The 24063-nt window shown below is 52.8% G+C and overlaps 1 protein-coding gene and 1 non-coding gene across 7 annotated transcripts in view; one reads left to right on the top strand and one right to left on the bottom strand.

The window, feature by feature from the left end:
* Positions 1–15906, bottom strand: part of DNM1 (dynamin 1) — a 30032-nt gene extending 14126 nt beyond the window's left edge. For all 6 annotated transcript variants that reach the window (XR_550972.1, XR_550973.1, XM_008579160.1 and 3 more), the window contains exons 1-13: positions 15835–15906; positions 15401–15550; positions 14865–15068; positions 14344–14442; positions 14088–14248; positions 12856–12998; positions 12575–12710; positions 12317–12384; positions 9254–9392; positions 4426–4512; positions 1921–1991; positions 1696–1747; positions 1479–1490 (exon numbers count right to left, since the gene is read on the bottom strand). Coding sequence is in view for 4 of the 6 variants with exons in the window: in XM_008579160.1 (XP_008577382.1) it covers positions 1479–1490; positions 1696–1747; positions 1921–1991; positions 4426–4512; positions 9254–9392; positions 12317–12384; positions 12575–12710; positions 12856–12998; positions 14088–14248; positions 14344–14442; positions 14865–15036 (1140 nt within the window). In the remaining 2 variants the exon portion in view is untranslated. The remainder of the gene's footprint in view (positions 1–1478; positions 1491–1695; positions 1748–1920; positions 1992–4425; positions 4513–9253; positions 9393–12316; positions 12385–12574; positions 12711–12855; positions 12999–14087; positions 14249–14343; positions 14443–14864; positions 15069–15400; positions 15551–15834) is intronic.
* TRNAI-GAU lies at positions 6912–6985 on the top strand. Its single transcript has one exon. It is a non-coding gene; the product is annotated as a tRNA-Ile (tRNA).
* Positions 15907–24063: the final 8157 nt, after the last annotated feature.

Raw genomic sequence — 24063 nt, 5'->3', positions numbered from 1 at the left:
GGGGCAGGGTCTGACTCCTGCCCAGTGCCAGCACAGTATAGGCACCAGCGAGTGTTGGCTGAACTGAACTGGCCTGAGATATTACATTCCTCCATTCCTTCCTTCTGTTGAGCACCTTCTGCATGACAGGCACTGAGCTTGGGGCTGAGGATTTAACAACAAACAAGACAGACTCAGGCTTCCCTTATAGGGCCTGGGAGGGAAATAGACATTAAGCCAATAAGCACACAAACACCTAGATTCTTACAAAGAAACTACGGCCTCTGGAACCTACAGAAATAAAACCCAAGGACCCTGGGCTCAAGTGTACAACTGGGGCTGAGGAAGGGCTCCTGATGAGTGATGTTTCTGCAGATGTCTGGAGGACAGAGAGCAGGACACCGGGTGAGGAGGGACTTGTCTCTTGACTTTTCATTCATCTCTTTACTCAACTCTCTGCTGCAGATGGCTGTCCACTTCTTACAAGCATGTCTCTCTCATAAGCATCCACCTATCCATCCATTCATCCACCAGATGTTTAAGGAGCACCTTCTTAGTGCCAGGCCCCTACCAGGCACTTTGCCCACCCAACCCCACATGCTAGCTCTGCCTGAAGTAGGTGCTTGAAGCGTACATAATAATGGACCGTGCCATGTGGAGACCGGTTCCTGCTCACTGGCTGAGCGCGGTGCGGGCGCAACACCGAGGGTTGCGATCCCGTTGCCGGTCAGTAAAAAAGACAAAAAAAAGGAAAAAAAAAAAGACTATTGGGGCCGGCCTGTGGCTCACTCAGGAGAGTGCGGTGCTGATAACACCAAGGCCACGGGTTCGGATCCCATATAGGGATGGCCGGTTTGCTCACTGGGTGAGCGTGGTGCTGACAACACCAAGTCAAGGGTTAAGATCCCCTTACCGGTCATCTTTATTTTACCAGTAAGGGGATCTTAACCCTTGACTTGGTGTTGTCAGCACCACGCTCGCCCAGTGAGCAAACCGGCCATCCCTATATGGGATCCGAACCCGTGGCCTTGGTGTTATCAGCACCGCACTCTCCTGAGTGAGCCACAGGCCGGCCCCAATAGTCTTTTTTTTTTTCCTTTTTTTTGTCTTTTTTACTGACCGGCAACGGGATCGCAACCCTCGGTGTTGCGCCCGCACCGCGCTCAGCCAGTGAGCGGAAACCGTTCTCCACGTGGGATCCGAACCCTTGGCGGGAGCACCGCTGACCTCCCAAGTGGCGCACTCTCCAGTGCGCCACTGGGCTGGCCCATGACCGGTCATCTTTAAAAAAAAAATAAAATAATGGACTGTGGTTGGGACTGTGCATGTGGCTAGGCCTTGTCTGTGGCCTGAGAGTGGGTGAGGGACACCCACGTGCTGGTGTGGGTGAGCGGCTCAAGCCAAAGGGCGCCCTCTTGCCCCCCTGCAGATCCCCACTGCCGATAGGCACCCTCCTCCCCCTCACTACACAATCCAAGAGCCCCAGTCCTGGTACTCACCAGAATCTCATCCTGCAAAGAGGTAACCATAGCAATCACGAGAAGCATCGGGGAGAGAGGAGAGAGGGTTACTGAGGCAGAGTGGGAGGCTTGTGGCTGGCAGCTGACAGGCTCCCTGGCCCCCGTGGGACCCTTCCCTTGGAGGAGGGGGATCTCAGAGTATGGCGTCCATCCGGCACCCTCCATCCCTTGGGCTGGGGCCCTGGGGCCCGCTCACCTGGTTTCCTGAAGCCTTCTTCTTGTTCATCTGGTTACTCCTCTGCTGAGCACTAATATGAGAGACGGGAGGAGTCTCAGAACAGCTCCTCTCAAGAGGCCCAGCTCCACTGCCCACTGCCCAGTGGGCACGGGACCCAGAGGGTTAACCTAGCAGGCCTGGGCTCCACACACACAGACCCACGCACATGAGAGGTGTCACCTTCTCTGGCCAGGGAGCACTCACTTGGCAAAGCCTATGAAGTCCTCATGGTTGGTATTCATGTAAGCCAGCTCAATATCGATAAGAAGCATGACCTTCAAGGATACGTAAGTCAGTGGGCAAATGGAAAAGACACGACAGCGTTTTAAAATGCATCACAAGCTGGGAGAAAAAATACTTGAAGCACATACAGGAGGTTAGTATCCATAATAAATAAAGAGTCGCTACAATCACTAAGTAAAAGACAAAAGAAACACAACTCAAAATAGTCAAAGAACATGAATGGGTAATTCATAGAGGAAATGCATACAGTCAATAGGGATATGTAAAAAACGATCACCCTCACTTATAAAGAAATGTAAGTTAAAACAATGAGACCATTTTAAAACCTATCAAATTGATAATAAATATTGATAATGACCAATGTGGGCACAAATAAGTGGAGATGGATCTCTCATACTGTCGGTGGAAGTGTAAATTATTATCACCTTCTCGGATGGCAATTTGGCAAAATAACAACATTAATGTGTGCATATATTCTTTTTTTTTTTTTAATTTAAAAAGATGACTGGTAAGGGGATCTTAACCCTTGACTTGGTGTTGTCAGCACCACGCTCTCCCAAGTGAGCCACGGGCCGGCCTCATGTACCAGAGTTTTCACTGTAGAGTAGTTTGTAACAGAGAAAAATTGGGGACTAGCCAATGGCCATCAGAAGGTGAAATAGATTATTGTCCCTCCAACCAATAAAGTACTCCGAAGCTGTTCAAAAGAATAAGGACAGTTTCTAGGTTCTGTCATGGAAGGCACCCCGTTGCAAATTATTAATTGTGAAGGGATTTGTGATTGGATCGTGATAGGAGTGACTTTCTGGATGCAGATTGCTGGGTCCAGAGCCAAGCCCTGCTGCTTCCTGTGTGCCTCAGGTCTGTGATCTGTCCTCGCTGAGCCTCAAGTTCCACAACTCACAGGACTGGTGAAGACACAATGAGAGGAGGCAGGTCACATGTCTGACATGTAATAGGTACTCAACAGATGTTAGCTACTGCAATTATCTTTAGAGGAGAAAGGCAAAGATTTTGGTTTATGGTTTTTTATGATAAAGGATTATGGTTTTTTACGATAAAGATGGAATCTGGAGAGTGTGTGTGTGTGTGCATGTGTGTGTGTGTGTGTGTGTGTGTGAGTGCACATGGCTAGGACATGCCTGGAAGGGGTCACACAAAACTGTTAATAACAGTTATTTTGCAGGAGCGACTGGAGGTGGGGAAGAGTGAATGGAGGGGGACACTTACTTGTAATTTAGTCACTTCTACACTGATTGAATGTTTTATTGAGTACCTATCACTTTTGCAATTAAAAATAGACCAATAAGGATTTTAGAACATGGCATCAACAACAAAAATGTGAGCGGATTGAGACAGCACCATGTGGAGAAGGGATGTGTGCGGATAGGAGCTGGGAAGTGGGAGCCACGGGCAGGTGGAGGCAGAGGGATGGCAGAGCTGGGCCGGGAAAGAGGACCCGCCTCTGAGCTTCTCACAGCTCAGACACAGCATTCACTGACGATGTTTGAGACTGAATGATGAAGGAAGGAATACTTGGTGCGTGTTGACATAAAAGGAGGGGGGCGGCCATGAGGGGTGTAAGAGAAATAGCAAACAGACAGACAGAGAGAGGCTCAAAGAGATGACCAGAAGGATAGACTGCAGAAAGCTGAGAGAGCTAGACTGAGAAGGAAGCAGACGATGGGAATGTAAAATGGTACAGCCACTGTGGAAAACAGTGCAGTGGTCCCCAAGAAATTGAACAGAGAATTACCATGTGGCCTAACAATTCCACGTACATACCTAACAATTCCATGTACATACCCCGTGTACCCACGTACATACCTAACAATTCAGTGCATACCCAGAACAACTGAAAGTGGGGGCTGGAGCAGATATTTGTACATGCTTCACAGCAGCGTTATTCACAGTGGCAAAAAGGTAGACACAACCCACATGGATAGACAAAATCCATGTATATCCATACAGTGGAATGTTACTCAAGCATTAAAAAGGAAGGAGATTCTGACACACACTACATCCAACATGGATGAACCTTGAAAACAATATGCTAAGTGAAATAAGCCAGACACAAAAGGTCAAATGCTGCATAATTCCATTTCTAGGAGGGACCAGAGAAGTCACGTTCCTAGAGAAAAAAGGTGGTTCCCAGGGGCTGGGGAGGAGGGAATGTTTAAGCTAGTGTTTCATGAGGACAGAATTTCAGTTTTGCTAGATAAAGGCAGTTCTGGGGTGGATGGTGGTGATGGCTGCACAACAGTGTGAATGTGCTTAGAGCCATTAACTGTGCATGCAAAACTGGCTAAAATGGTACATTTCACGTTATGTGTGTTCCAACCTAATGAAAACGAGAGAGAGATGCAGACAGTCAGTATGAGAACAGGGAGACCGAGACTGAGACAGAAGAGACCCCAAGGACAAGCACGGCAGACCGGGAAGAGGGGGCAGTGCCGGGAGGCCCACCTGCTCCTTAGTGCGACCCTCGCGCTCCCGGATGTGCGTGGTCACGATGCGCTCCATCTCCTCCCGTAGTCTTGGGTACTGCTGGAGCTGGGGAAGGGCGGGAGGGGAGAGAGCCACGTACACTGGGGGCATGGGCAGGGAGCACCCAAACCCCACCCGAGTCCAGGGATCCAGGGGAGCGGGGTGGGCAGCACACACGGAATGCTAACCACGTGGGGAAGAGACCTGGGGTCTCAGGAAGCTGATGGCACCGAGCCACGGCCACCCCTTTCCCCCAGGTGTGGGTTCCAAATGGCAATTCAAGGGTCTTCCTGGTTTCAGGCCCTCTCCACTGGCCTAACTGGGCAACTCAGTGGGAAGGGGCAGTTCCCATGGGGAGAAACACCCTGGGGATCAGCCTGTCCCTGCCGCTGTCTTGACAGCAGCTGTCTTGGAAACAGAGCTGTAATATGGAGGCCTTTGTTGGGGGACTGTGAGCTCCCAAGGCTTTAATTGACCCTCAGAGCTACCCCTGGCCTTCCCCAAAGCTGGGAGGGACAGCCAGGTAGAGAATCAGGCAGGGAACGGCCTCCATATTCCTACCCGGGAGGAATCAGGGGAGGGCGGGGCCCAAGGTGCCAGTTGGCCTCCTGAGTCAGGCAGAGGACAGGCAATGCTCCTGGTCAGAGCAGGAGGCGGAGGGCTTCGGGGGGACCAGCAGTCACACCAGATCACAAGCAGGAGCCACAGGCACAGGCATGCGGGGGCGCAGGGCAGCAGGCACAGGCGGGGGTGCAGCAGCATGAGCAGTACCCCGCGGGGGGCCTGGCTGGACCCTGGACCCTCTCGGTGGACTCCACCCAGTCCCGCTTCCCCTTGCATGCCCCTGCCTGGCACCATCAGCCCCAGCCCCCATGCCCGGCTCCGAGCAGGCCAACCAAGCGGTCTCTACCCCACTCCCTTGGGATAGGAGCTCAGCAGCACCTATTTCCTCTCAATTTTTATTAACTGAGGCTGAATGAGAAGTTGCTCCAAACCCTTCCCTCTTTGCTTGTGGCCTGTGAATCTGCCTTCATCTAAGCGGGGTCTGGACAAAGCCCAGGTGACTCACTCTACTTCAAGGCTCTGTTGGCCATCACCTCCTCCAGAAAGCCTGCCCCCATTGCCAAAGAGTTGAGCTGGGGCCTTCCTGTGGCTCCCCCTCCACCTCCCCCAACCAACTGGGTAGTAATTGCCCCAAAGGTAGGGGTGGAGCAGGGCTGGGTTCCCTGCCAGTGCTCAGAGGGCACGTTGAAGGAAGGAGGGAATGAATGAAGGATGGATGTCTTTGCCCTCCCTGCCAGAGTGTGTGGACACAGGATCCTCGGCCCTCTGGTTCATGAACAGCTTTTTCTCAGGGAGAGAAACTCGCTGAGCTTCTGAGCCCACCCGCAGGGACGTCCAGTCTTGCTGGGCTGCCCTCCCCATTGGGGGTCCATGTGGGGCCCAGGTGGGGTAATGGAGGCAAAGCCAGGACTGCTCCTTGTTCCTCTTCCCACACCTGGGTCAGGCTCATCAGGTGGATTCCCCAGTGTGAGAAGAGAGCGGGGTATGGTGCGCCTGGGTCACAGGTGGTGACTCTGAGGGCAAGACGGAGGCCATAGAGATAGGGAGGGGACATCAGGAGAGGCAGGAAGAGGGGGAGGAAAGTGGTGCCCTGGATGCCAGCCCAAGACAGGCAGACGTGAGAAATGCCCACATCCCACCCATCCTGTGGCTGGGCTAAGGGTGTGGCTGATGTGACCACACTGATGTGGGACATGGGGGAGGGGAGGCCTGAGACCAGGGGCTTAAAACTGCTGACTGAAGGGGCCCAGTGGACCTCACTGCGCCACGAGGCTCCAGGATGGACTCCCACTCCTCATAGTCTCCAAATCTGAGCAGAGATTCAGGACTGAGTCACCCCATGACGCCTCCTCCGAGGTGGTCCCAAGTGCTCCCCCCCAGGTGGGGGTGTGGGGGGAGGCAAGGAGGGAGGAAGAGGGAGCAGTTTGCCAAAGAGCATGACCAACTCTCTCACTAACCGCCTGGCGGTTACGTTTCTCAAGTTTTCCACTCTTCACACATGACAGGGCAGCCCCAGCCCCTCTGAGTTCTGTTCCCTTTGAGCATCTTTTTCCATTCTGGCTGTCTCTGAGCATTTCCAGGACTTTTAGCCAATTTCTAAAATGGAACTTTTCTTGCTCAGTCCTTGGCTGAGTGGGGCAGTCAGACTGGAGCCCTCTGGTTTGGTGGTCAGGGACACAGCCCCTGGACCCACACAGCCCTGGGTTCAAAGCCAGCCCCTGCCTGCCAACACTCCTTAGAAAAGCAACTGGACCTCTCTGAGCCTCAGTTTCTTCACATGTAAAATGGGGTAGTAATGGCGCCTTCCCTTTCAGGGTTGTTGAGAGGATTGAATAGCATACCCCATGCCCAACATTAACCGCTAATTTCATTCAGAGGTGACAAGTCTAATCTCAGGGGCTGGCCGGTTAGCTCAGTTGCTTAGAGCGTGGTGCTGATAACACCAAGGTCCAGGGTTCGATCCCTGTACTGGCCAGCTGCCTAAAAAAATAAAATAAAATAAAAAGTCTAATCCCAGCAGGGCGAGGAGTAACTAGAGTTGAACTCTTATCAAACCTCTGGCAGGAGTAGCTTGCTAAGCTTAGAAAACTTGGGGAGGAAAAAATAAAGGCAAAGGTGGGTGAGTTTTGCCATATAAAGAAAAAATAATTACTGTTTATTAAATACATCAAAAATATTATTTTCCTCCTTTTAGATCAAAGCTTTTCTTTTTAAAGTTTTTGTTGCCCAATTTTTCTGCTCACAAAAATCACACAGACTTACTTTAAAAGACTTGAATATGACTAAAATTCAAGAAGGAGAAATGGAAAGATTCCTACGTTCCTTGCCCTCTTTCAAAATAATGGTTAGCAATTTGGTGAATATGCCTTTGGAATGTTATCATTCATATATATTATTTTTTCTCAAAAATACCATATGGTCTTTTCTGAAATCTGCTTCCCCCCACCCCCACAGTACATTGTGGAGGGACATGTGAATGTAAACAAATAATCTTGTCCCTTTATCAGCTATAGTATTCTATTGCCTGTGTGATGCTTTACATACTATCAATCCCCTCCCGATGAACTTTTAGGCTGTTCCCAAAATTTTACCATTTACATTACTGCTTTCCTTTTGGAATAAAATTCAGCAAAGTGTCCCATGGTTTTAAAATGTTTATATCTAGTAACCAATCTTTTAGGAATCTAAGGAAATAATCTGAGAGAAAGAAAAATAAAACTCTCTATCCACAAAGATGTTCATTGCCAGGTTATTTATAATGTTAAATAACTGGAGACTATCTAAGCGTTCACCAATAGGAGAGTGGTTAAATAAACCATGATAAGTCTATTCAATAAAATCTTACGCAACCATTAAAAATGTTTATATATAAACTGTGTAATAATACTCCAAAAAATGTAAGTTATTAAGAGAAAAAGCATGATGCTAATATATTCACAGTGTGATTACCTAACAAAATAAACAAAACAACATATAGAAAAAAAGATCTGGAGGAATATAAATTGGTGAAAACTTTCTGGAGGGTAATTTTACAGAAGTTACTAACACTGTGAATGCTATCTACTGACCAGGAAGTTCTATATCTAGAAATTTGCTCTAAAGAAACAAGAGGATAAGTACTACAAATACATCTATAAGGGTGTTCGCTGAAGTAAAAGCAAAAGAAAAAAAAGGAAAAAAAAGGGAAAAGAAAAAAGTTGAAACAACCTAAATGTTCATCAATAGGATATTGGGATATTGAATATATAAATCATGCCACACTGCTAACAGTGGAATACAAGTAAGCAATTAAAAGGCGTGAGACCAATCTTTCTCTTGCAACATGCAAGGATTCCACAACACACTGTTCAGTAGAAAAGAATGGAGACGATACTTATTTGAAAGTTGAAGATAAGGCAGATATGCTCCCCACCCCCTGGCATATGGAACTTTTTCAGATATAGATGAGACTGGGCTCACCCTCAGCGACTCTGATTCAGGCTGCTCGGGATAGGTGGGTGGCATGTGAATTTTGGAAAAGCTCCTGCAGGCATTCAATTCTCTTGCACTCCCTTGGGAAGAACTGCTTTAGACGACCTGACTAAAAATCCTCAAAATGCCCCAAAGTAGACAAATAGGAAAAAGGCATCTAAAAGGTTACAGACAACTTAAAAGAGGCAGACCCTGTCAAATACATATGGATTACTGTAAAGTGAGTAATCCAATATGCTTTTAGGCAAATTGGTTTTAAGTTAGGATAGATTTCCCACCCCAAGAGACCCTGACCTCAGATCCCTTCCCTTGATCTTCCTAAATCTGAATCCCACTCTGCTTTTCCTTTCTGAGACTCTGTTTTGTCATCTGTAAAATGGGGATAATAATGCTACCCGCTTCTCAGGGTTGTTGAGAGGATTACATCAGATGGTAAGATCAGTGCTTAACAGTAGGTGCTCAATAAACAGCTGCCATCTCCTCATCACAGACATTATTATTGATGGAAAGGGGCTACTGAGAATGCTTGGGTTGGAGCAAAGTCCTCTAGCAGAGATGGGGATCTGGAAGGATCGTGAGTACAAGTAGACCCAGGGTTAGAAGCTGGCAGGAAATACTAAAGCCAGGAATCATCAGGCCGGCATGTGCATCTGGGTTCATGTGGGTAGCTGAGAGGCTGCTAGGCCTGCTCAGGAGATGGTTCTGCCCACAGGAGGCCACGGCCACCAGGAAAGGATGGCCAGGCCCAGCCCCACCCAGGCGGCCATCATACCTTTTCGCTACACTTTCTGATGGTGGCCGTGAGCTCACTGACTACCATATCCACACATTTGATACTGGGCTCTTTGAGCTTCTGCACCTGCTTTTTCACTGTGGCTTCAAAAGCGAGGTCAGGTGTGAAGAGGCCCGTCCTGCACCCGGGGAAGAGGAGGGGACAGGAGGAAGAGCAGCCACGGACAGGGAGGAGAGTGACAGCCAAGCAGGGCCAGGGGCCAAGGGTGGGGGAGGATGGCACAGGCATGGGGGAAGAGAGAGACATCGACACAGAGAGAGAGAGAGAGAGAACAGAAGACAATGTGAGTGTGGACCGGGCCCTCCCTACCTCCACCCAGGGTTGGCACCTCCCAGCTGCTGCCAAGCATTCTCCAGAGCTCTGTGGGTATAGCTGGCAGTCTGAGGGACCAAGGCCCCGCTCTGAACAGACCCCTACTGAACTCAGGTCCTCTCCCCAGGGCTGCTCTCCCTCCTTCATTCCTCAGCAACACTAAGCCTGCCATTTCTCTCTTTCCCTTTGCCATCTTTGTCCACACCTTGGATCCTCCTAAAGAGCTGACCCAGGCCAGGACAAGACTGGGACCCCACCTACCCATCCTGCTCAATTCTAGGTTCCCCAATGCCCCCCGTTTTTGCTTCATCCTGACTCTAAAGCCCAGCACCATTCCCTACCTCCACTTGGGTTGCTGCATACAGTTGCTCAGGCTGTGCACTGCACAAATCCAGGGGGCTCCATTCTCATAAACCATGGTGCAGATAATGCCTCCTGGAGTTGCAGCATAGCAGCCTGACCCCCACTCTCCAGATCCATGTTCTACTCCTGCCCCCCTTTCTCCTCAAGGGGCATCCCTTGCCTTTCCTCCAAAGGGGTCTAGGGGTCTAGGGAAACTTGGCTCCAAAAGACAGAAAGAGAGAGAAGAGGAAAGACAGAAAGAATGGAGGTGGTGATAGAGGGGCCAGGGCAGTAGTGGGGAGAGGAAAGGAAGGAATGCTGGGGGGGGGCAGGTAGAATCAAGGAGCACTGGACTTGGAGTCCAAAGCCCCAGCTTTGAGTAACAGCTTTGTCACCACCTAGCTAATATGACCTTGGGCAAGTCACTTGATCACCTGAGCCTTAGTTTTTCCTGCTGTGAAATGTGCACCATCCTCCCTGCCCTGCCCTCCTTGTATGGTTCTGTGAGGCTCAGGTGATGGAGCACATGGGGGAGGGCTCTGTCCCTGGAAGGCTAGATGTGGATGGAAGGGAAGGGGAAGGCCCTGAGCAAGGCTACTGGGTGAGGGTGGGGTGAGAATGGGGAGGATGAAGGATAGTGGGAGTCAGGGTACCTGCTAGTCCTGGGTTCTCTGCACCCCTCTGGTAGAGAGCAGCACCCAAGAAAACTCCATACCTCACCTGTCTCCAGGGCTAAGGTTTCCCCAAGACCCCTCCCTGGAGCCCCCAAAGATGACCCACCTCTGAGGGCAGGGATAGGGCTCATGGTAACCCCAAGCCTTATTCTCTCTGAGCTGGAAGAGCTCCTGGTAGGCTCTCTGAGTAAACAGCCAGCCATCATACCTGCCTCGCCAATGTCCATCCAATTGCTTAGTCTAGGGCCTGGAGGCCAGGGGGTGGGTGAGGCCCCCTCAGAGAGTCCCCCTCTCGTGGTCTGTAGTGGCCTGCCTCCCCCACCCCGCTGAGGTCTGTACATGCTACCGAGGAGGCAGTGGGGGACGTGGGGCAGGAGCGCCTGGCAGCAGTGCAGCGTGGGGCAGAGGCGGGGGGCTGGCCCAGGCTGCCAGGTTACCTTCTTGGTGCACTGTCTAACGGTGCTGATTAGCTCCGAGATAACCATGTCCACACACTTGAGACACGGTTCTCGGATCTTCTTCACCTGCTTTTTCACAATGGTCTCAAAGGCCATGTCTGGGGTAAACAGCCCTGTTCTGAATGCCCAGAGTGGGAAAAGGGCACAGTGTCACAGGCCAGTGCCTGCCAGGAGTGTCAGGCCAGGGCCCCTCCCTGAACCACTGAGCTCTGTCCATGGGGTCCTTCCACTGCCTCTCTCTGGGCCTCAGTGTCCTCATCTATAAAATGGGCAGGAGGGATTCTAATGAGGGGCTTTCAATTGATGCTTTTTGGGGCAAAATAAAGTCTGCTTATATCTGTTGTAAGTGTCCTCCTTTCTCTTAAGAGTCTGTTCGTACAGAAGGTTCTATGGCCACAAATTCTTTAAAGCGTGCCAAACTGGGTTCTCCTCAAGAGCCTTTCCAGGAATAAAGCATTTTATTTTAAAACCAGGGGAGGGATTTTTTTCTGTATCTCCGCCAATATAGTTATCAGTATATAAATTCACCGCCAAACCTGCATGTAAGGAATTGAACCTGCATGTAAGCAGGGACATTTCAGTCTTGTTCACTGCCCAGCACATGGTAGGTGCTTTAAAATGTTCTGTAGGATGGATTTGATGAATCAACACAGTGTAGATCTGGATCCTGGAAGGGGGTCTAAGCTTTTAGGGAACAGAGACTACTTCCCAATCCTCCTTCCTGCTCCTTGGTCCTTGGGGTTGCCTAGAAGAAGGCAGGTGGGGTGGAGTGGGACTGACTTTGGGCTAATGGGAATATGGAAGGGTCTGGAGGGTTGAGAAGCCCCAGCCCAGCATAAAGGAACACAGACCCATACCTAGCCACTCCACCCCGGGCCCTACCCAGTGGTTTGGACACCTATGCTCAGCCACCTGGATGGGACTTGGGGGGAGCTGTCTCACCCTGGGGATGAGCAGGGAACCCGGCCCTAGAGGGTGCTTCCCCAGCCACCTGTACTCTGGGCTCTGCCCTGCTGGCCCAACCTCCAAGCCCTGCTCCCCAGGACAGCAAAGGAGGCCAGCAGGCTGCAAGGAAGGGGGTGACCCAGGCCTCCCATCCACCTCCCCCAGATGTAGCCAGAGTTGGGGTTAAGGGGAGTGGGGACCAGGCTCTCAGAAACTTCCCGACGGAGGCCCACTTCATCACTCTCTGTGCCTCTGTGCTAGACCCTCCTGCTTTCTGGGGTTCAGCCCCCCTTCCCAGTCCCAATACATGCCTAATGCCGTGGATATTCTTGATGGCATAGCTGATCTCCCTTCGGAGCTCCTTCTCATCAAACTCCATCTGTGTAGGAGAGCAGAGAAGGATTGTCAGGGCCTGTCCCCATCAGGTGGGAGGTCAAGACAGAGCCCACCCCCCACTCAGGGCTGGGCACCAGGCCTCTGATGGACTCAGCAAAGGTACATGTCAGAGAGAGTCCTGGGTGGGGGTGGGGAAGTCCTGAGCCCTCCTGCCCCTGCGCTGCCTGTCATACCTTGACCAGCTCAAAGGGGAAGCGTTCATGGAAGATGCGATTAATGCGGGCTCCCCCTGACAGTTCATAGGTGTCGATCTGGTCTCCTGAGCCCTCAATGCGCTTCTCAAAGTCCACGGCGAACTGCTGGACCATCCTGGGGGGACAGTGGAGTGGCTTGAGGGGGCAGCAGCAGCCCAGTGAAGTGAGCCCTGGGGGAGTCCGTGCTGAGGATGGTGCTGAGAGGTAGGGGAGGGGTGGGGCAGCTCAGTGATGGGGGGTCAGGAGTGGGGGGGCCTCACTGCAGCAGGGCCTTGGTCTTGCGTGCTGGGTCATCAGGACGGAAGTTCTTGTACTCCTCCACCTCCTTCTCAATGGACAGCAGCTGGCTCTGCAGCTTGTTCCGCAGCCCCGGCAGCGTGTCCCGGATGTGGTTGGTCAGTTGCTGGGGGTGGGGGTGGGGGCAAGGAAAAGGTTAGTGCTCACAGGGCCCAGGATGCCAGGGGGCTGTGTGGACGTGGTGAGGTGGAGGCAGAGCTATAGCGGGCAGCCTCGGTCCTGCCCACTGCTGCCCTGGTCACCAGAATGAAAGCTGCCTGAGGGAAGGGTCTGGCCCTTAGTAGGTGCTCACAGAGGTGTGTATTAATTGAATGAACAAGTGCATAATTCAATTTTCAATATAAGCCAGAAATCTGGATTTGAATTTGCAATTACCTGATTTTGGACTAATTTAATATTTTTAGACACCATGGCCAACCCAAATGTGTCTGGGGCAGGAGTGGCAGGAGGGCTGCCCCCTGCACCTCCTGGATTTAAGGCCTATCTTAAGGTAATTCCCAACTTCTGGCACTCACTCTCGCTAGATTCCCCCCATCCCACAAACACACACAGTATCTCTCTGAACTTTTGCAACAACCCTATTAAATAGGATCTGATAACCATTGCCCCATTTTACAGATACAGAAATAGAGACTCAGAGAGCTGGAGAGAATGTCTTAGTGGGGGAGTGACAAAGCTGGCACTGGAACCCAGGTCTGTGGCACTCCCCACTACCCCTTTCTCATCAACACCCACACACCCACACACACACGCACACGCGCGTAAGCACGCCTCAGTTCTGGAAGCCCCGTTGCAGATGGAAAAACATCGTAGGGAAGCCCCTGGGATCACCCATCACCATCTCCAGATCAGCCTTTCCCCATTTCAGAGGGAACTAAGGTCTTCAGCCAAGTACACTCCAATCCTGGCCCCCGAACCCAGGCCGTTGTCAGTGCCACCCTCCACACAAAGTCTGAGTCTTCTCTATGTCTTAGGGAGTTCCAGGGCTCCCTTGCAGGTCCAGAGAGGGAAAGGTCAGGAAAGCTCAGCTGCTAAATGGCTGTGAGACTGTGGGCAAGTTGCTTTTCTTTTCTGGGTCTCAGTTTGTTCATCTGCATGATGGGGATGCTAACCTCTGCTGGTCTCCTCAAAACACACTTAAATTATTCTGTTCTAATGCTGGTTTCCCCAGGCCCCATCCTGGCCTGGTCCCCACCTGGTTGAGGACCTTCTGCAGGTAGGGTGTGCCCATGCGGTCAGCCAAGTGGCGGTAGGATGGATGGGAGAGAAAGAACTTCCGTTCAGCGGCCAAAGCAGCTGTGATGTCCTTCTTGCCATCAATGTCCTTCTGGCTCCGGTTCACCACCCCAATGTAGCCTGTGGGTGGGGTCAAGGTCACGGGCAATCAGCCTTGCAGGGATGGGAAGTGAGGGGAAGGGGAGGGGAGTAGGTCAGGAGAGTGGCCTGCTTACCTCTGCGCAGGGGGAGCAGCTTGTTTTCCAGCACATCTCGGGCATCTGTGCCCTCGTCCATCAGGTCCAGCTTGGTGATGACCCCGATGGTGCGCTGACCTGGGGGGCAGCAGGAGGGCTGTATACATCTGCATCCGCCAGTTGCACACACATGCACTCCCACGCCCCCCCCCCCCCCCCCCCCCCCCCCCCCCCCCCCCCCCCCCCCCCCCCCCCCCCCCCCCCCCCCCCCCCCCCCCCCCCCCCCCCCCCCCCCCCCCCCCCCCCCCCCCCCCCCCCCCCCCCCCCCCCCCCCCCCCCCCCCCCCCCCCCCCCCCGCTCCCCTCAGCCTCCTGCCTGCTCCCTGCCTCACTCACTCCCTGCATGCCCTCTTCCCCCCTCTTCCATCCCGCATCGAGTGTCCAAAATAATTATTAAAGGCATAAATCTGATCCCGCCTCTATTCTGCTTAGACCCTCCAGGGGCACCCTTCACACTAAGAACCTGGGGCCCTGCGCATCCGCTGCTGGGTAGGAACTTACCCTGGGGGTCCACCTCCTTGGCGACCTTGAGGGCATCGGAGTTGGCCAGGTCGGAGTTGGCAGGGGACACGGCCAGAATGAGGCAGTTCTCCTTGGTGACGAACTGCATGAGCATGTCCCGGATCTGGAACTCGATGTCGGGAGGTTGGTCCCCCACGGGAACCTTGGTCATTCCGGGCAAGTCCACCAGGGTCAGGTTCAGCACTGGACAGGGCGGCGAGAGGGCGGGCTCAAGGCTAGGGGCGTGGCCGCGGGCGGGCGGAGGTAAGGAACGGGGCCGGGCTTAGAGAGGATGAGCTCGGAGCGCGGTCGTGGCGGTCGGGGCTGGGGACAGCAGCGCTAAAGCTCCCGCCCACTGGAGGCGTGGCCAGAGGTGGGCGGAGTCCTGGCACGATGGCGCTGTGGGGGCGGAGTCTGCAGGAGGAGCGGCCTGTGCAAGGAGGCTCCACCAAAGGGGCGGGGCCCAGAGAGGTAATCCCGGGGGGCGTGGCTACGCGAGGGAGCCAAGAGGGTGGGGCGGGGCCGGGTCTCCTCACCGTGCGGGGAGTAGACTCGGAGGTTGATGGGCACCGGCGAGATGCCCTTGTTGGTGCCGGTGACCCGGTCGGTCTCGGCCTCGATCTCCAGGCGCACCTCCTCGAAGTCGGTGAATTTCTTCCCCTTGCAGTGCAGGAACTCAGCATATTCTGCCCCAGAAGCGTAGGCGTCACAGTCGGGAACCCCACCTGGGTCCCAGCTCCCACAGGTAATAGGCTTCCCCCCGCCACACACACACCAAACAGAACAACTCACGTCTCCGTTATGCATTTTTATCCCCACTGTGCAGATGGGGAATCGAGGCCCAAAGAGGGGAAGTCCTGCCCAAAGTCACACAGTGAGCCAGGTCAGCGACTAGGCTGGACCTCCCCTTGGGGATGGGGTGAGGGGCTGGAGAGACCAAGCCTTGCTGCTGGTGGAGGAGGACACATACCTGTGGTGGCATTGACTAGCTGCAGAACCAGGGGACGCCGGGTGACAATGCCAGATCCTCGTGGCAGGAAGTCCCTGCAATGAGTGGGAGTCAGAGAAGGGTCAAGATCTAAGGGGCTCCCAGGAGTACCTGTCCTATCACTGGGAGATCCAGACTTCTCCCCAAAGTGCTGGCCTCACTGCACCTTAGTCCAAAGGCTTCAGGTGAATAGGGGGAGATGGCAGCTCAGAAAGGTGGAAAAGGCCCTCTCCCAAATCCCCTGGGTCACAATTCATGCATCTGAGCTGCCAAGAAACTAGACCAACAACACCCGAGATCTCTCTTATATGTCTTGTGTTGGTTTTGAGCCAACAGGAAGTCCCTGCCCCAACCCAGCCACTGCTGTTCAGCCCAAGAGAAACTGAGGCATGCCCCACATGCCTGTGTCCAGTAGCCACAGAGTGGATCCCAGGAAACGGAGCTGTACCTCCTCCCCTCCTTTCCGCTGTGGGGAAGGGCAGCATCTCATTTCCCCTTCCTGAGGCCCCATCTGGCTGGGGTGAGGACAAGGCAGGGGGGTGGAGGGGCGGAGGCAAGGAAAAGAATTCATGCTTCTTAAGTGCCTACCATATGCCAGGTGCTTTGCGGGAGTCTCATGGACTCCATAGAGTAGCCCCATAAGGTAGGTGCTATTATTATCCCCATTTTACAGATGAGGAAACCGAGGCTTGGAGATGTTCAGGTTGCACAGCCAGTATCTAGCAGAGCAGACCATAGATTCAGATCTGTTCTGAGTTTCTCTGCAGTGAAAACTCCCTGCCCTTCAGACCCGTGTGAACCCAGCTCCCTTTGAAGGACTAGTCAGAGGGGTTACAAAGTCATCTCCTGTCCCCAGACCTAACAGTCAATACCTCAGACATCTGCTTGTGCTGATGTCAACCTCAGCTGTCCTTTTGGCTGACTCTTGAGGGTGCCAGTTCTCTCTGTCCTGTCAGCTCTTCTCATCTCCCCATCCGTCTCTGGTCCCACCCCCAGGCTGGCACAAGCATGAGGGTGGGGGCCTCTCCAGGGATCAGGCTGCCAGACTTGGCAGTCATGGGATCCCCAGGACCTAGGACCCAGGAAAGGGTGGAGTAGGCCAGAGCCCAAGAGACCATAGAGATCTGGCCAGCCACCTCATTCATGGAGAGGCACATGGAGGCCCGGGGAGGGGAAAAGACACACTCAGGCTCGTATGGGGTTCAGAGCCAGAGGCAAAACCCAAGTCTCCTGCCCCCAGCCCAGAGCCTGAGTCGCACTCAAAAGGCTTCCTGCACCCCAGGGTCCTGGGGACAACAGACTAGTCCCAGGGCTCTCAGGTTCAAGGTCTTCTCTTGGGGCCCTCACCCTGCCCCACCTCTGGGGAGAGCAGAGGCTGTTGGGGAGGAGTCAGCCACTGTAATGGGGAAGGAGAAGAATGGTAAATCCTGCATTTATTAACCATTTCCAGGTGCCAGGCAAGTGCTTTTCATTCTTGCCAGACCATGAACTTCAGGAGGTCAGGGCCAGCATCTTTCTGTCCACCACTGTATCCCAGCACCTAGCACAGGGTTTGGCACACAAGAGGTGCCCAGTAAATTCTTTTTTTTTTTTTTAGAAGATGACCGGTGAGGGGATCTCAACCCTTGGCTTGGTGTTGTCAGCACCACGCTCAGCCATTGAGCAAACCGGCCATCCCTATATAGGATCCGAACCTGTGGCCTTGGTGTTATCAGCACCGCACTCTCCCGAGTGAGCCACAGGCCAGCCCAATGCCCAGTAAATTCTTTTTTTTTTTAGAAGATGACCGGGGAGGGGATCTCAACCCTTGGCTTGGGGTTGTCAGCACCACGCTCAGCCATTGAGCAAACCGGCCATCCCTATATAGGATCCGAACCTGTGGCCTTGGTGTTATCAGCACCGCACTCTCCCGAGTGAGCCACAGGCCAGCCCAATGCCCAGTAAATTCTGATTGAATCCCCAAGTCCTCCAAACAATGATCTAATATGGAAACTATCATTGTACAGATGAAGCAACTGAGGTTCAGAGAGGTGAATTATCTCACCCAAGGTCACACAGCAGAGCTGGGATTCAAACCTCAGTGTCTGTTAGACCCCCAGCTTGGGAACTTCCCCATCCAATGGTGCTGCCACTAAACCCCCAGAGCCAGACTTGGCTTTTTATGTAATGCAATTCAGTTCTGCCTGTGCCAGGCCCTGTGCTGGGCCCTGGGGACGAAGGATAATGAGTCAGACAGTTCCCACCCCGAGGAGCTCACACTGTGGTGGGAGAGACAGACAAGTAAACAGATAATGCAATGCGACGTGGCGTGTGCTAGGACAGAGGCGTGCCAGGCAGCAGGGGGTGGGGTTCACTGGGGGCGGGGGGGTTTGCTGACTCTCTCTCTCCCATCCTTTACTCAATGATTCCTTTGGGGGGTGATCCCCCAGTTTTGGAGGTCTCCCAGGGCTGTGGAGATAGAACATCTGTTCTCACAGAGGCTGGGGTGGATGTGGGCCTGAGGTCCACCCTCTTCCCCATCAACTCCTCACCCAGCAATACCATGGCAACAGTTGCCATGGAAACTGCAGGAGGGGCTGGGAAGGATGAGACTCTTCACAGAAAGCCCCCCAGGCAGAGACCTGGACTTTCCCTGGAGTTCTTCCCTGAGAGGTCTCCTCCTGAGCAGATGGGCCCACCCAGCTCTGGTGGGCCTGAGGGGTGAGGCCTGTAAGGCTCCACATTGAGGATGCAGGGAGCCCAGGGCGCAGCTATGAAGGGTAGGTGGTCGGGGGCCCGGGCTAGCCTGCTCCAAGTCACTGCCTCCCCAGGACTGCTTAAAAGACTAGAGCTTTGGGGCCGGCCCGTGGCTCACTCGGTAGAGTGCGTTGCTGATAACACCAAGGCCATGGGTTCGGATCCCATATAGGGATGGCCGGTTCGCTCACTGGGTGAGCGTGGTGCTGACAACACCAAGTCAAGGGTTAAGATCCCCTTACCGGTCATCTTTAAAAAAAAAAAAAAAAAAAAAGGACTAGAGCTTAGAGGGTAGGGCCATGTCTGGGGGTAGATTCCCTCCTCAGACCAAGATCTCCTGCCTGGGGTGCCCAGGTGGGGAGGTGCCCCATCTGTGCCTTGGCCGAGCTCTCAAAGTGAGGCCCTTGCACAGCCTGCATCAGAATTCTGGGCAGCTTTTTTTTTAAAAAAAGATGACCGGTAAGGGGATCTTAACCCTTGGCTTGGTGTTGTCAGCACAACGCTCAGCCAGTGAGCGAACCGGCCATCCCTATATGGGATCCGAACCCGGGGCCTTGGTGTTATCAGCACCACACTCTCCCGAGTGAGCCACAGGCCGGCCCTGGGCAGCTTTTTAAAATGCACATTCCTCGGACATACTGGGTTAGAATCTCAAGGGAGGAAAAAGGCAGAATCTGGATTTCCTACTTAATCTCTATGTAATTTTCATGTTCCCTTTCAAGTTTAAGGATCACTGGCTTAGGGGCCGACCCATGGCTCACTTGAGAGAGTGTGGTGCTGACAACACCAAGTCAAGGGTTAAGATCCCCTTACTGGTCATCTTTTAAACAAACAAACAAACGAAAAAGGATCACTGGCTTAGGGGCCGACCCATGGCTCACTTGAGAGAGTGTGGTGCTGACAACACCAAGTCAAGGGTTAAGATCCCCTTACTGGTCATCTTTTAAACAAACAAACAAACGAAAAAGGATCACTGGCTTAGAAGTTAGGAACCAGTGCCAACAGAGGCCCTGGGTTTGAATCCTGCATCAGCCCTTCCCCAGCCTGGTGCCCTTAGACAAGTTGCTTCACTCTCTGGCCCATGAAATGTTAGATGGAAATCGAGGAGGAGAAGCTTTCAGCAACCATCTCATTCCCTGTCATTGTCCAGAGGGTGGGACCAAGGCCCAGAGAACTCAGGGAGCTGTGAGGCCACACAGCAGTAGGAGAGGTGGCCAAGATGGAACCAGGACACAAACGACCTGCTTTCCAGCCCCAAACCTGGACAGACAGTGGAGACTGGACCTGGATTAGCAGGTCCCCATGTCCAGACACTTAGCTGCTTGCTCACTGCTGGGTTCCCACACCCAGCATGGCCTGGCACATAGTAGGTGCTCAGACAATGCTCGAGGGAAAGAGCACAGCTCAGCAGCTCCACAGTCCTTTCCTCTCACCTGGACACGCCATCCCACCTTAGTGCTCTGTTAAAGGGCCCCTGGGTGCCCTCCCCAGTGAAGATTTGGGCTGAATCCAGCGTCCACCCAGTGCCGCCCCTGCATCTCCCACCCAGCTCCCAGTTAGGCCGAGGGAGGACAGAACAGGTGCCCAGAGGAAAGTGTGCCGGGCCCACCCACTTCAGTGGCCATGCATGCGCCCATGTTGGGGGCGGATGGTGGCATGCCAGTTCTCCCACTCGTTTTGAGCAGATGGTGGTTTCCCAGGGAGGCCTTGCCTGGCCATCTGCAGAGGTACCTTCAAGCCTGAAGCACGGGGAAGACAAAATAAACACCTCTTGGGACCTCCAAACGCCACACGCTTCCTGTCTGAATTGGCAATGACATCCCCAGAGTGCTCTGGAGAAACTGTGTCAAAGGGCTGAAGTGACCCCCACCCTTACTCTATCTAGGACCTGAGATTTGGGGCCAGAGCTCAGAGACCTGGTTCCCAAGCCCCGCTGAATGCAAATGAAGCCAGGAAGTGGGATTTGGTGTGTACTCAGTGGTGGCCTCCTGTTTCTTGGGCTCTGATGTCACCCAGGCCCAGTGTTGAATGTCAGAGCTGCCACTTAGGAGCTGTGTGGCTGCAGACAAATGACCATACCTCTCTGAGCCTCGGTTTCCATATCAGAAAAATGGGTTGCTGGGAGGCTTCTCTGAGTTAAAGCCTGAACAAATGGTAGCTATTATGATCATAAATAATGATAACTTATTGAACATGCTGAGAACACAGGCTGGGCTCCCACAACCATGTCACTGGACAATGCAGCAGGGAATTGGAAGGTGGGAGCTGGCTGGAAGAGTGAGGGGTGGGCCAGAATATTTCCAGCCAAATCTTGCCCCTGGAAGTGGAAGGCAAGGGGGCGGGGCAGGCTCTGAGGTGCCCTCTGAAGCAGGGAGCTGTGGCGGGGGCAAGGGAGTGGTGGGGCCAAGAAATACAGTTGGGAGGAGGTGAGGCTGCCCAGGCAACAAGTCCCTCTCTGTTCCCACCACCTCAGGAGGCCCTAGGCAGGTCCACATCACAGCTCATGAATTTCAAGCTGAGGTTTGAACATTTCAGGGCAGTTCTGGTCTTGGCTGTCCTTGATGTTCTGATGGTCCTAAGAGTAGGGACTGTGCCAGACCTGTTTACCACCTTATCCCAGCACCCAGCATGGAGCTTGGTATGTCACAGGCAGTCAGGACACTCCTGTGGACTGAAAGAATGACCGGAAGATGAACTCTTCCAGTCTTCCCACCACCAGCCTCACTGTACAGGTGTGGAAACTGAGGCACAAAAAGAGAAAGAGTCTTGCCCAAGGTCGTGGTCCAAGTTGGTGACAGAGTAGCACTGGTACTCAGGTCTCTGGACTCCCAGCCCGGTGCTCTCTCCACAACAACCATTTTCCCTATTAAAGAGAACCTACTTTCGGGCCAGCCGGTGGCTCACTCGGGGGAGTGTGGTGCTGACAACACCAAGGCCACGGGTTCAGATCCCTATATAGGGATGGCCAGTTAGCTCACTTGGGAGAGCGTGGTGCTAACAACACCGAGTCAAGGGTTAAGATCCCCTTACGGGTCATCTTAAGAAAAAAAAAAAAGAGAACCTACTTTCGGGCCAGCCGGTGGCTCACTCGGGGGAGTGTGGGGCTGACAACACCAAGGCCACGGGTTCAGATCCCTATATAGGGATGGCCAGTTAGCTCACTTGGGAGAGCGTGGTGCTAACAACACCGAGTCAAGGGTTAAGATCCCCTTACTGGTCATCTTAAGAAAAAAAAAAAAGAGAACCTACTTTCTTCCTTCCTTCCTTCCTTCCTTCCATCCTTCCTTTCTAGTGTTGATGACTTTGTATTTTCAAAATGTAAATAAATTTCTCTTTTGGCTCTAATTTTAAAAATCCTATGTTCATGTTCTCCACTTGAAAAAAGTGCAGAAAATACATAAAATATTTAAAAAATAAAAACCGACCATCATCCCAACACTTGAGGATAACCATTGTAAACGTTCTATTAATAATACTAATCATGGCCAACACTGATGAATTGCTGACTATGGGCCAGGGATTCTGCATCATCATGAGATTTCTTTTTAGGGTGATGGAAATGTTCAAAAATTAGATTGTGATGATAGTTGCACAACTCTGTAAATATAATAAAAATCATTGCATTGTACACTTAAAGTGGGTGAATTTTATGGCACATAAATTATACTTCAATAAAGCTGTTTAAGAAATACACATACTCTGGATTGATCCTTGCATGAGGTCAGTGTGATCAGTTTCCCCACCTTACAAGAGAAGAAACTAAGGCTCAGAAAGATGAAGTTGCCTGACTCTCAGGTGCCCACACAGGCACTGGGCTCCTGTTCGCACTCTGGTAGCTTCTCTACTCGCCTAACAGCACATCACCGACATTTCCCAAGTCATTCAATAGGGAGCTACATCTGGATCCGCACTTCTTATCACCGGCAGCTTGATGAGAAGGAACCCCAGCTCCACCATGAAATGATTTGCCTGCTCCGAGCCTCAGTTTCCCCATTAATGAAATGGGACACAATCAATCCAGCAGCTCCCTCCTAGGATTGTTGAAGGGATACCCTGAGATCCTGGCTGTGGAAAGATCTAACAGAGGGTGCCCACGGGTGGCACCCCGTCCCTGAGCACTCGCCACGTGCTGGGTGCAGAGTGTGCCAGAGCAATGTGTTCCCTCGAATTGGGGACTCAGGTCTGAGGTGAGCGTGCATTCACTATCTGAGAGTTTTCTCCCCATCCTGGCTGGTGTCCTCCTTTCCCTGTGCTGTGACCAGATGCATTTGAGTCAGAGTGATAAAAGAATAACGTGGAAATAAACAGATAGAGGTTAATAGTAACCATGGTCAGAGCAGCTGTCTGCCAGGAGCTCTCAGCCCAAGGCAATATGCCTTTTTCTTCCTCTACAGTTCCTCATCCTGGGAGAAAACAGAGCCCTAACCCACACACAAAGGGTCAGGTCACGGGGGGATGAGGGTGGTCAGGGAAGGCCTCCTGGAGGAGGTGTTGGCTGGTGTGAGACTTGGGGGAATGAGCCAGGGAAGGAGGCAGACAAGGGCGGGGTGAAGAGCCTTCCAGGCAGAGAGAACGGCATGTGCAGCAGCACCCTGGGAGAGTGACAGAGGCCACAGCCCTTTTGCCATGATCCACAAGATATTCAGGTGGACCAAGAGGAAGTGGCTGAAGGGGAAGCAGGCCTCAGGGGCCCAACTCAGGAGCTGGGGTTCAGTTTGGGGGATGGGGGTGCCAAGGAAAGCTTCACGCAGAGGAGGTTAGATTGGGAGGCTATAGAGAGTCCCATGCTGTTGGCTGGAGCACACATTAGGGAGTCAAGAGACGAGGCTGCCCCAGCCGCCAAGGCACAGGTGATGGTGGCCGAGGTGGAGAGAGGTGGGTGGACTGGGGGCAGAACCCAGGGCTTGGGGGCTGAGTCGGATGAGGTGGAGGTGGATCCCGGGGCATCTGGCCAGAGCAGTGGCGAGATGCCATTAATGAGACTGTCTTGAACACCTTCCAAGCCCAATATTCCTTTTTTTCTTGTTGCCTATAGTAATTCCAAGTTGCTAGAGCTGACTTCTCCAAACGATTCTTGTTTCTTAGCCAGATTTCAGTCCAGGGAGGGGGTAAGAGTGGTGACAGAGGGACACCCGGGGAGGAAGGAGGAGAAACTGAGGTGTGTGGGTGTGTGTGCACATGGGTGGGGGGTGACAAGGGGGACGGACTCATGGAAAGGTCTGGCCTGGAGGCAGGGGATCTGTGCCGAGTCTTGTTCTGGTTCTGATTCAATTGCTGTGTGACTTCAGGCAGATCTCTCACCCTCTCTGTGTCATTTCACCATCTGGAAACCCGGGATGATAGTCTCTGCTGCTCCTACTAACTGGTTGTTTGTTTCAAGAAGGCAAGAATCAGTGCTGCCCTTAGACCTGGGGAATTGGGGCGCTGACCCTGAGCCCCACATTTTAGGGGTCCCTCTCTGGACCTCCTCTGGCA

The sequence above is a fragment of the Galeopterus variegatus genome, unplaced genomic scaffold, assembly GCF_000696425.1.
Source record: "Galeopterus variegatus unplaced genomic scaffold, G_variegatus-3.0.2 Scaffold80, whole genome shotgun sequence".
Lineage (NCBI taxonomy): Eukaryota > Metazoa > Chordata > Mammalia > Dermoptera > Cynocephalidae > Galeopterus > Galeopterus variegatus.
This window is presented reverse-complemented; position numbering and strand designations above follow the sequence as displayed.